This window comes from Mastacembelus armatus, chromosome 23 (assembly GCF_900324485.2).
Source record: "Mastacembelus armatus chromosome 23, fMasArm1.2, whole genome shotgun sequence".
Lineage (NCBI taxonomy): Eukaryota > Metazoa > Chordata > Actinopteri > Synbranchiformes > Mastacembelidae > Mastacembelus > Mastacembelus armatus.
In genome coordinates this window covers 5,855,600-5,868,566 of record NC_046655.1, presented here as the reverse complement: position 1 = coordinate 5,868,566, position 12,967 = coordinate 5,855,600, and the positions used below count along the sequence as shown (strand labels likewise).

Sequence of the window (12,967 nt, the reverse complement as noted above, 5' to 3'; positions counted from 1 at the left end):
TAACAATCGATAATGTATATGGAGTAGGAAAGTCACTACAGAGTCAACACATTATTGTTGCTGTCATGGTGACCACAGAGGTCACAATTACTGATGATGAAAAGCAGCATCCTTTTTAAAAGGTCTAGATGGAGAATAACACTAGATAATGAAAATGTCTAAAAGGTTGTCACTTGTGGAGGTGCGACTGTAGCTCTTGATCCATAGAAATTCTCATCACTTTGGTCATTTTGTCGCTTGTTCACCAAGTGACAAAACAGACTGTTTAATGTGTGGATTGAAAATACTGCTTTGCCTAAAACTGTTGCCAATGAAAGGTCTTTCTAACTAAAGAAATAACCCCGACGTGTGGATTATCAGTATGACAGAAGAATGAGCTGATCAAATACACTGGATCAGTTTCAACCATAAGACCAACAGCATAGTGGGCTTGAAATCACATGAAACAGCATAATAAACCAACACTCTGTTACTAAACATCACTGACCCTTTAACAAATAAAGCAGGAGCACACGTTCCAACAATATCTTTTGTGGGAAAGGTGGCTAACACAAATCACTACAACGTATTTCGTATTTCTTTTAAAAAGGTAATTTTGCCTGAGACTGGCCTCAACAAGCACTTCATTATCCACACTGTGAAGTTGGGTTATGAACCAGAGTGCAGCTGGAGTCATACCTGCTGAATCCACAGTGGCACTTTGGCCTCTGCCAGCGGGCGACTGCAAAGTGCTTTGTAGTGACAAGTCATTACCTCAGCTGGCGCTTTGTTAGCAAACAGGGAATCTGTTGCCGGAGCAATCTACTCATTACTTGTTAATCACTTGAATAGGAGGACCTGTTTGTGGTCGACACACACAAACCGAGTCGCACATGCACAAACACATTCGGAGAGCGTGCTGGACTTTGTTTTCTGCTAAGCACAGACGTTATTGTGTTACTAATGGTGCTTGAAGTAATTACACCCTGTAATGTTACTCGCCGTCTAGTCCTCTCCGGCAAGCCTCAGCATGGTAGCTCAGAAGTAGCATATACACACACACACACACACCCCACCATTCTCTCCTAAATGACTCCATTAGCCAGAAGGCATCTGCAGTTGCTACTTCTTGTGCAAAATTGTGAGAGATGCTTTAACAGCCGGTAGTATGTCAGCATGCAGGGGGTGGTTTGGTCAACGGGACCAAACACACGCTCAACCAAATAATAAGCTATACCCACTGTTAGTAGCCTGTGTATGATTTTCACCGAGGGCGTGAAAAGCTGGAAGAAGTGGAGAAAAACCTACCTGAACAATACAGAACAAAGATCTGCATCCAGAATAAAGAGCTCCAGACACATCACGCTTCGGCTGTACAAATAGTTGAAGTGAATGGGACACAAAGTAATTGCACACATTTGCTAAAGTTAAGCATTGATGCAATCTACTGCAACTTTTCCCCTGAATGTGCACTTGCATGGTGGCCTGCTCTGGAAATGAAGATGACATTATTCTAATTATATGCCATCGCCTTGTTTTTGTTCAGTATTACACTAGAAAGTGCAGCTTCACTCTCTGTGGCTCTACAAGCAAAAGTTTGTGTTATCACTCGGCTCAGCGCGAAGCAATGTCATTAAAGGGACAATAGTTCAATACAAAAAAAGCAACAAAATGCTGCACAGATTCACCAGCAGGTTGGTAGTTTTGTCATTTAATGTCCTTTACAGCTGGTTTATCAGGTGTTTTCTACTGACTGTCTATATTAGTAGAGTGGTGAGAGAGTTAGGCTGAACGGCACCGAGACATGATTGTTTTCTTTTGTACTGAACTGTCATTTAATCCACCGTTGGTATAAAAACATTCATAGTAGCTTTAAACACAGATGCATGTATTAAAACAGATGCATGAAATACACAAAAAGGGTCAAAGTGCCTGAAAACTGGGGTGTTTTTTTTATTATTTGCAGTTAAAAAGTTTGGCTGAAGATTTAAGTTTTCAACAAACTGAGTAAAGCTTGTTTCTGGTTTCAGAACAATGAAAGACTATGGATGGACTATGGACTATGGACTCATTCTATGGATGATGTGAGCTGATGATTAAAAGGGAAATATCTGAGAAGTTACTAATGAATTTGTTATAGCAGAAAATCTCAAAGGCCCTGAAAATCCATTTTGTTCTTACTTTTTACACTGACAGGCTGATCTTAGATGGAAAAAGGTGATGGCACAGGTTTTAGTGCAGACTCAGAGCAACAACTACGATCAAACCAGATGCACATCATCCTGAAAGTAAATTAGACGATTTCATTGTTCACATCTAATAAAAAAAAAAATGTATGTATATATAGTCTTGTCTATTCAGTGTTGTGGGTGAAATAAGTAAAACCAAGTTCTCAGGGACATTAAATAATCTTGGAAGACCTACATCACCTTTAATTCCTGCTATTTTATTCTTATTGTATGACCTTGACTTAAACATGCTGCAGTGTTGTGTATATTGCCTTCTTGTAGCACGAGATAGAAATGCTGCTTTCCTCTATCTCTTGGTCTGTGTTGAGGCAAGATGCAGCACAATCCAATATTAATGCACCTCAGCCAGTGTGACTGAAATGACTGCTGCTGTAAGGCAGTTTGCCCTCCAGAAAATTCTAACTGATACCTCCTCTCTCCAGCCTCCAATCACCCTTACGACCCAAGTAACCAAACTCCCTAAGGGATATTTTGTTTAAGTCATTTCCTCCTGTGTCTATGCCTCTCCTCCTTCCTCTCTGCCACCTCTACTTCTTCCTTATCCATTTGATGTCACACACTTGTTTTCTGTTTATGACTGTCGATGATTGAGGTGCGATGCGCCGGTGTCAGCTCTGCTCCAGGGGAGAACGCAGCAGGACACGGACAAACAAAAACTGTCACCCTCTAAGAGGGGATCAACTTTCATTGTGGTATGATTGTGTATGTTTGTGTGTGTGTGTGTGTGAGAGAGAGATGTAGCTATCCCCTCGGGGTAGACATCTTATCTCAGCGGCGTCAGGGAGGAAAAACAGGACTATATGTTGGTGCAAAGATGTGCCATGGGTGAGAGCGGATATTGAGACTTTCTGATTTACCTGCAGTGACAGGATTATAGGGTGTCCTACTTTACCAGCCACTGCTGTCCAAACTCTGGGAGACATGGAAATGCAGAAGAAAGACTTGATGGAAGGGGAAGGAAAGACATTCTGATCAGGCAGAAACATGTAGCATGTCACAGGACTGAGCCTCATGTTTATCTGTGGCAGTGTTACAACCAAGCTGTCGCATCTGATGTGCACTGACAAATTGTTCAAGCCTTCCCAAAAGATACACTAGATAGGCTGTGAGATCTGTAATCTCCAACCAGAGTTCATGCTGCATAAACACAATCAACAAGTCACTAGGTCTGTTCTGTTTTGTGTTAGCACAGCTTACATGAAGAAGGCATACTTATCAGAAACAAACACCCCGATTTTTGAATGATCTGTATCGTCAGACAGATGCTGCTTGAGAATTCAGTTGCTTTTCTGCTGAGCTTTGTTACATCCTCCCTGAGCACCTTATTCACACAAGTGGTCATTATTTCTGACAGCGAAATTGTGCATCTCAAAAGAAGCGATCAACACAGAGCGTCCCACTACCTCTCTGAGCTGCATTGAGGCATTCCTCAATAGTCGTTCATGAGACTGACAGCATCTACTTGCTACCGTGCAGAATGCATCAGAAGAGGGAAACAAGTATTGGACTTAGTTTGCATTTACCAGAAATTCACTCATCCCATGACGCTTTCACAAATAGATCTTTTGAGCAAGTGAGATGGAGCCATGTCCCTGAGAAATTTAAGTGATTGCAGGTCCACCAGTGCCCCCATCAGGATCTTTTCTGCACCTCCAGTCCAGTTCTCTTCACCTTTTCTTTCATCATAAGCATATCATTTCTTCCTTCGTTCAACATTAGAACCACATCTTCCTTCTTCTTCTGCTTCTCCCTCTCCCTGTTGTGTGACTCAGGAAAGCCTGGAGTATTGCTTATGGGTGAAGCCATTAAGAAACAGCAAACAGACACATCAGGTCTGCAAACACCGGTGCATGTACAGGTGGTGCAGAGCTAACAGACAGATATTACAATGTTCCACTCAGATTGCTGCTGTTCCTCTGGGACTGCGCCTCTACAAGTTCGACATGCACACAGATGGGTGCACATACTGACACACCCACAAGCACACACACATACACACACACACACACAAATACTGATTAAATCACATATGGTGCATGGCACATAAAAATATAAGCATCTGATTGAATGCTTACACGTACACACAAGAAGTGAGTGCCTGTCACTTGGGATTACTGTTGCTTTGTCTCTACTGACAGAGAGGGGACAGCGAGACAGGAAAACAAAAAGAAAAAGATGTAGGGGAATGAACAGAGTGAAGACACAGTAAGGGAAAAAGCAATGACAGCAAGCCAAGCAAAAGGCAAAGACAAACCTAAATCTCCACTTGTTATTGTACCTGAGGCCAGAGAGTCGGCTCGCTCTGCAGCCTGGCTAATGGTGCGGCATTCACTGGCATATTTCAGCGGACACATATACATTTGCTACTGCTCTGACCTAGTCATAGCACATCTCTCTCCAGTTTGTCTCCTACGCTGATGTGTGCGCGTGTGTGTTCGTGCGCAACAAGGATAATGACTGCATTGATCAGAGACGTCCCCAATGGGTGGTCTGGTTCCGTCAAGGCTGAGAGAAATCCAGAGGGAGAGAGAAAAGGGAAAAAAAAAAAAAAAAAAGAACAGGGTCAGAACGGGATGCCCTCTGTTGCTACCCGCCTCATCGCATTAGCCAATCAAATATCCATCTTGGCTGTCGCCTTTCTGCTCCACGCAGACTATCAAAACCTAATCTGCTGCCCCGTTTTTACCGCCTGTCATGTCTCTGTTCCTGCCTTCCTCCATCATCCCTCGCTCAAAAGTATCATCTTCGGCTCATGTGGTTCAGATGAGCGGCTGATTTACAAACGTGCACCTGCCTTTTTGGTGATTGAGCTGAATAACCCAGACTGACTTAAGTGCAGTATTAAAAACTAAGCTTTCAGCACCATTTAATAAAGATAGGTGGTAAATTAAAGAAAGAAAAATCTGAATAAATGATAGACAAACCAAAAAAGCAAAGTATTGCATATGCTTCCATACAGGTCAGAAGCAGCCATTGAAAGGCTTAATGAGAATCAAAATGATGTTAATCATGTTCTCTGGCCTTCAGACTCTATAGTTCAACCAAGATGGAAAATGTGCCTGATCAAGGCCCCGACAGACGGCCGAGAAAATGTGGAATTAAGAGAAATTTCCAAAGAATTTATTATCTTGACCCATTTTCTTTAAAAATGTGAACAGAAATGTGCTTTTATCATAGGAAAGTGATTTTTCTTTAACGCTATGGTATATCTGACAAGACATTTGCACTCACCAATGTCTCCTTTCTCGTGACATTGAGAATAAAGTTGTATGTGGAGGATCTAGGCATGGGTCTTAACGCTGGAAAAAAAAAAAAAAGGCACAACACTTTGAGGTCTGACAGCTCTGGAGTTCCATTAAGAATTCCTCTAAATTTACAGTGAGAGCAAACCGCCACAGCTTGCCGCCCACAGAAACTAGGCAATCACTCACCTCAACCCCTCTACACAGCAAGACAGCATTTATATACACACAAACACACACACAACCATGGGAGAGTGAAGATGATAGTGCTGATGATTTCTTGTTGCTGACAGTTCGCTTCTCCTCTAAGCCCCATCTGCATACCCATGTGTGTTTTTGAATGTGTGTATGCATCTGTGTATGTGCGTGGGTGGGTGGACGAGGATCCGTCATGGAAAAGGTTACGGCTGGTGTCAGGGCAAACAGGAGGAGCAGGATCTGGCTGTAAAAACCACCAGCCAATCGAGAACACAGCTTCATCTTAGGGATGCATATGTGTTCAGCTCTCTCACTCTCACACACTCTCACTCACACACTCTCACTCACTCACACACTCTCACACACTCTCACACACTCTCACACACTCTCACACACTCTCACACACTCTCACACACTCTCACACACTCTCACACACTCTCACACACTCTCACACACTCTCACACACTCTCACACACTCTCACACACTCACACACACTCACACACACTCACACACACTCACACACACTCACACACACTCACACACACTCACACACACTCACACACACTCACACACACTCACACACACTCACACACACTCACACACACTCACACACACACACACACACACACACACACACACACACACACACACACCTTCATATCATGTATTCAGGGCAGCATGTGTTGTGGTTGACTTGCATTGTTTTGGGATGCTTACAGAAGTTTGCTATTTCTTGTTGATGACTTTCAGACATGTTGGACATTCATTGGTTCCTAATCTGTCCCTCCTTGCTCCCCGTAGGAAAGCGCTGTTATTAAAAGTCAGGGCATGTGACAATGTCTGCATGAGATGTGAAAGGAACCCATCTCATCACCACTGATATATGTGTGTGTGTGTGACTCAGAGAAGCCGTAGAAGACTGGGAAAATCAAGCTGACCATTAGTAAAAGACTGAAGCAAAAAAATGAATAAATAAAACACAAACAAAAATCCAAATTTGAAGTTTAACTATGTGCACATTTTTCTGCTTTATTTGCAAAGTCAATAAATCTCCAGCTGTCTCCAGAGGGTTTGGCTGATGTCTCCCAAGCACACGAGAATATTAAACAGTCCCTTGTAAATCGAACCATGGAGTGGTACTAAGCACTGAATCAGAGTTAGGTGGGAAAAGGCCAGATAATAAATCAACTGTTTTCTCATCACAGGCCAGAAAGGTTCTCCACATGTGAAAAGATACTCCATGACAGGACTATCTTATTCCCACATCCCACTTCTCTCTCACACACACGTCTCACTATAGTTGTGAGAAAACTTAACCCTCAAAAAACCATTTGAAGTTGTGAGGACCAGCCTAAATGTCCCCACAAGAATGGTAAAATAAAACATGTCCACACACACACACGCGCACACACACACACACACACACACACACACACACACACACACACTTTTAAGGATTAACCATGATAAGGAGTTGTACGCTTGTTTGATTGTACTTCTCTAACGTCACTCTGCTGACATGTGGTTAAACACTAGTGAAGATGAAGTACTCAAGAATTGGCAGGTGTGTGTGTGTATGAAAGACGTGGGACAGTCACAGACAGAAAAAAAATAATATGGACCCAAAGTATGATTTTTGTGTGTTTCTATAAGCTCGTGTGCGTCTCTTTTCTTCCCTTGCAGCCTTGGATTCTAATGCAATGGGGAGACAGAAGAAAGAAAGCAACAGACAGAGGTGATACAGGTGAGAGAAAATCAACCAGGTCTTACACAGAGACAGAGACAATCAATAAGCTCTCTTCTCAGTCTATTTCCTATGGGCTGGCCTGGGTAATAGCATTGTTCCAAAGCCGCCGGTGTGTAGCCTGGGAATAGGTTTGGAGTGATGTGACAGTAAAGTATGAAGCCAGTGCTGCTGTGGGGCTCACACTAATTGTTACTTCTGCCATAAAGAGGGCAGAGGAATAACTGACAGAAGTGTGAGAGATCGGGGACAATGTCAGGGGAGTTTAGGTGCAGGGAGATGAGGAGAAGAGTGTGATTACTCATACAGACGAACAGAAACATTCACTTTGAGAAAGTTATTTTTGTTCAGTTGGATTCATGCTGCCTGGCTGCAAATAAAGGTGACAGACTTTTTTTTTTTCCAAGAAGGTGTTGAGATCATCCTGAGCGATGGCAAAACTCAGACACTAACACAATGTTTCATGGGAGCTTCATATTTTTCATGCTACAAATTATAGCGATTGTTGTTTAATAACAGCAGTATGTATATTCTGTCAGTATGCCACACGCTGATTATTAGATAGCTAAAAGAAAAAAAAAAAACAACACACTTACATGAAGAGGTTTAAACACCATGTAAAATTAACTTAACTGGTTTGGCCAGACACCATGTCAATCATATGGTTACACAAGGTGGAACCATTAGAAAAACTTGGTTCTGTTCACCTCTGATTGGCTCTGACTTTCACGTTCCAATACACTAATGCGAGTTTGAAATCAAGACCAGGCTGCTACTCAACGATGACAGCCCCCCCAATTCTGACCCAGCACTGGAGATCAGCCTCCAAGCCAGTGGAAATAAAAAAAATATAGCAGTTTTGTAAAGGTTGGCTTGTACAGTTCCTATGGTTGAGGTAAGACAAAATTAGCAATGCAACACACTGCATATACTGTAAAGAATGCATCCCAGACATGGGATGGCAACGGTGGTTGTGGTGGTCTCGGGGCATCGACATTGTGCACTGAGGGGAGGGGACGTGTCAAAATCTGATGTTGTGATAAGTGTGTGGCCACCTACAGCTCCACTATTTCAGTGCCAGGCAGCAGCAATCTGCAGTAGTGAGGGGCCAGAGATGATAATTAGATTCAATGTCATACTGCAAAAGAGCTGCCTTTCACTACATTCAAATCAATGATTATCCCATTGAAAAAGATCTGAACATTAAGCTAAACTACAGTAATGATACTGCCTGCCCGTTTCGTTGGGATGACTGCAGACACCCAAAATAAATAAATAAAAATAACACACACATCTGTCAAAATCACCAATACCTTGCACGTTATTTATAATTGAACGAGACACAGATGTTTCCATGAAGAAACACTTTAAATGCTGGCACTTTGTTGGGTCACATCAGTTGAGATGGGACCGGGAGGTCATTATAGAGGACAACAACACAACACCAAGGAAGTGAGGCTGGAAACTTGGTATCTGTCCTATCTGTCATAGTTTTAAAAATGTCTTAAACTCTATTTTCACCTCTATTAGAATCTGTTAATGCAACAGGCCATTTTCAGCAGGGGAATGATTAAAATCTCATCTCAGCTTATAGTTTCCATGCATCATGCGTCTGCCTGTCCCTCTGAATTTCCACCAGGAGCAGGAAATAAAACCCAGTGTGACACATGGGGGATGACGAGGGTGGAATTTCCACTCTGGTGCAGGTAAACCAAGTGATTCATTAAAAAGAACGAGCAAGTCAGCAGGAGTGCTGTGGTGAGGAGGGATACTTGGGCAGGTTGGGGCCAGGGGGAGGGAGGCTGAAGAGAAAAGCGAAGAAGAGTGCAGAGCAGAGTGTAGGGCGGTAACTTCCACCCATATGGTCAGCCAGTTGGTTGGTGGGCCAGTAGTCAGGTCTCAGTGATCCCAAGCTTCACCACGCATGACCACTAAATCATCACACACACACACACACACACACACACACACACACGCACGTACACACACACACAACCTGATCGTTCTCTCTCAAAAGTGAGCGGAGTGTGTATGAGCATGTGTGGTGCGGAACAGGTGCACCAGATGTCCACTTTCCACTCCTGTGGCCACTATCACTAACATGCTCTGGTATCATGGGAGGGGACGGAGGCCAAATGGCAGACACGGAAATCAGCGTACCTGGGACTGACTGTGGAGAGGGAGCGGCTGCATCTGCCTGGCAAGAAACCCAAATAAACACCACACATGGCAGCAACCCCGAAATATTTCACAACATTTAAAGAGGCCAAACAGGAGTCAAACTCAATTGCTTGTTTCATTCCAAAGATGATTTAATGAAATCACATGAATAACTACAAGGATCTCATTTAATTTGGATTATCGAGGGCTCATACTGAATATGTTTAAGAGACAATTACAAATCTGATTTGCTTTCACTCAACTTCAGGTGATCTAACAAGATTTAAGGAGCTAATGTATACAAATCCACCATTTTTATATCTAACGTGTGAATCTACTGTAGAGTCTGCGAAGATGTGTTACAGAAGAGACAGCACATAGAGAACCTGCTTTTTTTAAACCCTTATGTGGGATTACGGAAATATAGCACTATCATTATACTGTAACTGGTTTAACTGTCTTCCTTCAGGCCCTAGAACAATGGGTTTATTGTTTTAATGAAATGTTAATCCATTAAGTGAAATCCTAATCATTGGATGTCTTACAAAAGGTAAGAAACATAATCGTCAGTATTGGTTTTCCACTATGAAATGCATATGCTCTCAGCTCCTTGATTGTGACTAATAGTATTTTGACAGAGCACCCAGCTGGTGTATAGGCAGTACGGGGTAGCACATCTGCTATCCTTCTCAACTTCAGCCTGGCCTCTCTGGGAAGCTGACACACAAACACACGTCGCAGGAGGCTCCCGTCGCACACAGGGCAGCTGAGTGAGACAGCTAACAGCCTGTGACCACACTGTAATTATGAGCCGTTTTCTAATTGTGAAGCACTTCGGTGGTTCCGACTCGACCACTGAAACATTTATTTTTATTTTCTTGTACAGTCTATAGGAGCAATGACGGATGAAGGGATGAAGGGAGAAGGAGGGAGGGGAGAAAGAAAGACAATGAGAAAACTACCGAGCCACGGGAGAAAGAAAACAGAGGGCAGTGTAAAAACCAAAGACAGTGAGAAGCAGCCATCTCTCAGCTGCAGTTTTCTCACTAGGGTTTTCCCACTAAGAAAAGTGCCTGTGAGATTCCTGTAAAATCGAATCATTACGCTGTTAACCCCAAATCCATCTTCATTTGACCATGCTGTAAGAAGCTATCTGTAAAGAACCCATGGAGCTTCTCAAAGCCGACTGTGGAAATGGGGTGGAGTGAGTGCTAGGACCACTAAATATCCTCCTAACCCACAAGTCTGAGCCTGGGCATGGCCAAGAGCAATGGCAGCCTCTCTCTCCCACCCTCTCTCTCCCTTCTTCTGTGGATCTGTGGTTGGATGCAGCAATGAGAGGTGACTTGTGGCCGATTGTGATTTATGTGGTGGTGGGTTCGGGCGTGCGGGACGTGGGCCGGTGGAGGGGAGAAGATGGATCCGAGGCATGACCGAAGGAGACAATCTGATTACAGCCTTCTACCTCCTTTCATCTTCATCTTCAACACTCTCTGGTTCACTTGCTGGCTCCTTCTCTCACATCATGTCGCTATGGTAACCTGGTAAGAAGCCAAATGCTGTGAATGGTGACCTGATGGTCAAGTCAAAGATGGACAGATGTCTAAGTTATTTATGTAGACTCCTGCGACATGGTGGATGAGTGGTTAGCACTGTTGCCTCACAGCAAGAAGGTCAGGGGCCTTTCTGTGTGCAGTCTGCATGTTCTCCCTGTGCTTGTGTGGGTTTTCTCCAGGTACTCTGGTTTCCTCCCACAGTCCAAAAACATGTATGTCAGGTTGATTGGTGACTCTAAATTGCCCATAGGAGTGAGTGTGAGTGTGTGTGGTTGTTTGTCTCTATGTGACCCTGTGATGGACTGGGGACCTGTCCAGGGTGGACCCCTGCCTTTCACCCAAAGAGAGCTGGGATAGGCTCCAGCTGATCCCTGTGACCCTGGTTAGGAATAAGGGGGTATAGATGATGGATGGATGGATAATGGATGTAGACTCCTGTCCTGGCTTCTTCTCTTCTGTAAACAGGTGGACTGATTGAATGTATAGTGTCCTGTCAAACAGGTGTGAAGTGGACAATTTCAAAGTTTCCCATGTAGATGTGCTATTGGAGCTACAATTGGATCACAGTGGTGGCACATCACTATTACAGAGTCTTAAAAGATGATCACTGCTTTCATCTTATTCTTCCTCCAGTCCATCTGCTTTTTGTGGCAGCACATATTTTGACAGAACTGAGAGAACTGGCTGGGGGAAATGCAAATGAACGTGCATTTCCATTTACTACCATTAGGTGGGTATTAGGATTTGGTTTAGTTAAAGGGCTGGTAGCAGTCAGGTGCCATTACAGAGGACCTCCAGTCAGACCTCAAACAGTGATAAACTACACAAAAAAAATATGAGGAGCAATGTGACTCCAATGCACAATTTAGTCACACAGTTAAAAGTTCATCTCTTTTGAAGGTGATGAAGGCAAATCCATGTAAGGGGGAAAATGGTGTGGGGTGAAGTCAGCGGGCGACGGTGGCTGGCACGAAAAAGTCCAAAAACAGGTCAAAAAACTCAACATAGTTAATATTAAATCTTGATAAGCTAAATAATTGTAATAAATAAAGAACTGTATGATTCTTCAATCAGACCCACAGTTAACACACATCCACTACTATTAACTAGCTGATGAAACAGACTTGAATGAGATTTCAGTCCCTTTCAGTATTTTTCCTTCTTGTCATTCACTTCCACTTCTCTCTAAAACTACTGTTTTAGCTGCAAATGTTCAGCGAACTCACAAATTCTCTTCAGAAAACGTAGCATTTTGTAGCTTGATTTCTTCCTGTGAAGTGAGCCAGGTCAAGGAGAATCATTCTGATTGCAGAAACGTCCAGCCTTGATTACAGTTATTATGATCGCGTCGGGTTGTTATTTAGTTCTAAATATATTTTAAAAATCACTCGGTGTGGCATTGGGAAAATCTGAAGATTTTTAAAGTGAGAGCTGCAGTGTGCACAGAGCTGTCCATGGTCAATAACAGGGGGTTTATAAGTCCCAGTTTCATTCCTATAAATGTATAAATCAGCTGCATCATGAGCACCTGTAAAGGGTACACATTCACATATACCTTATGGTGGAAAATCAGCGTCGAGGCTGAGCCCTGCTCTGTTCTGACACTGCCATCTAGTGGCAGAAAGAGGTAACGGTGCATCATCTATGCTGCGACGTTCGAATTACAAAGATATTTATTTAGGAGGATGAAAATTATATCACTGTATAATTTTATTTATTTTATATTTATATACCAAAATTTACAATCCTGATATAGTGTTTTTCTCATAATATGAGAAGATTTGATTGGGGCAAGACTGGAAGGGTAGGAAGGAAGGAGAGATGTCAGGGGCAATAAA

At 43.0% G+C, this 12,967-nt stretch overlaps 1 protein-coding gene across 1 annotated transcript in view; it reads left to right on the top strand.

The window, feature by feature from the left end:
- Positions 1 to 9,179, top strand: part of cerk (ceramide kinase) — a 46,335-nt gene extending 37,156 nt beyond the window's left edge. The window contains exons 13-14 of the mRNA XM_026326995.1: positions 7,353 to 7,413; positions 9,053 to 9,179. Of these exons, the coding sequence (XP_026182780.1) occupies positions 7,353 to 7,365 (13 nt within the window). The 3' untranslated portion in view covers positions 7,366 to 7,413; positions 9,053 to 9,179. The remainder of the gene's footprint in view (positions 1 to 7,352; positions 7,414 to 9,052) is intronic.
- Positions 9,180 to 12,967: the final 3,788 nt, after the last annotated feature.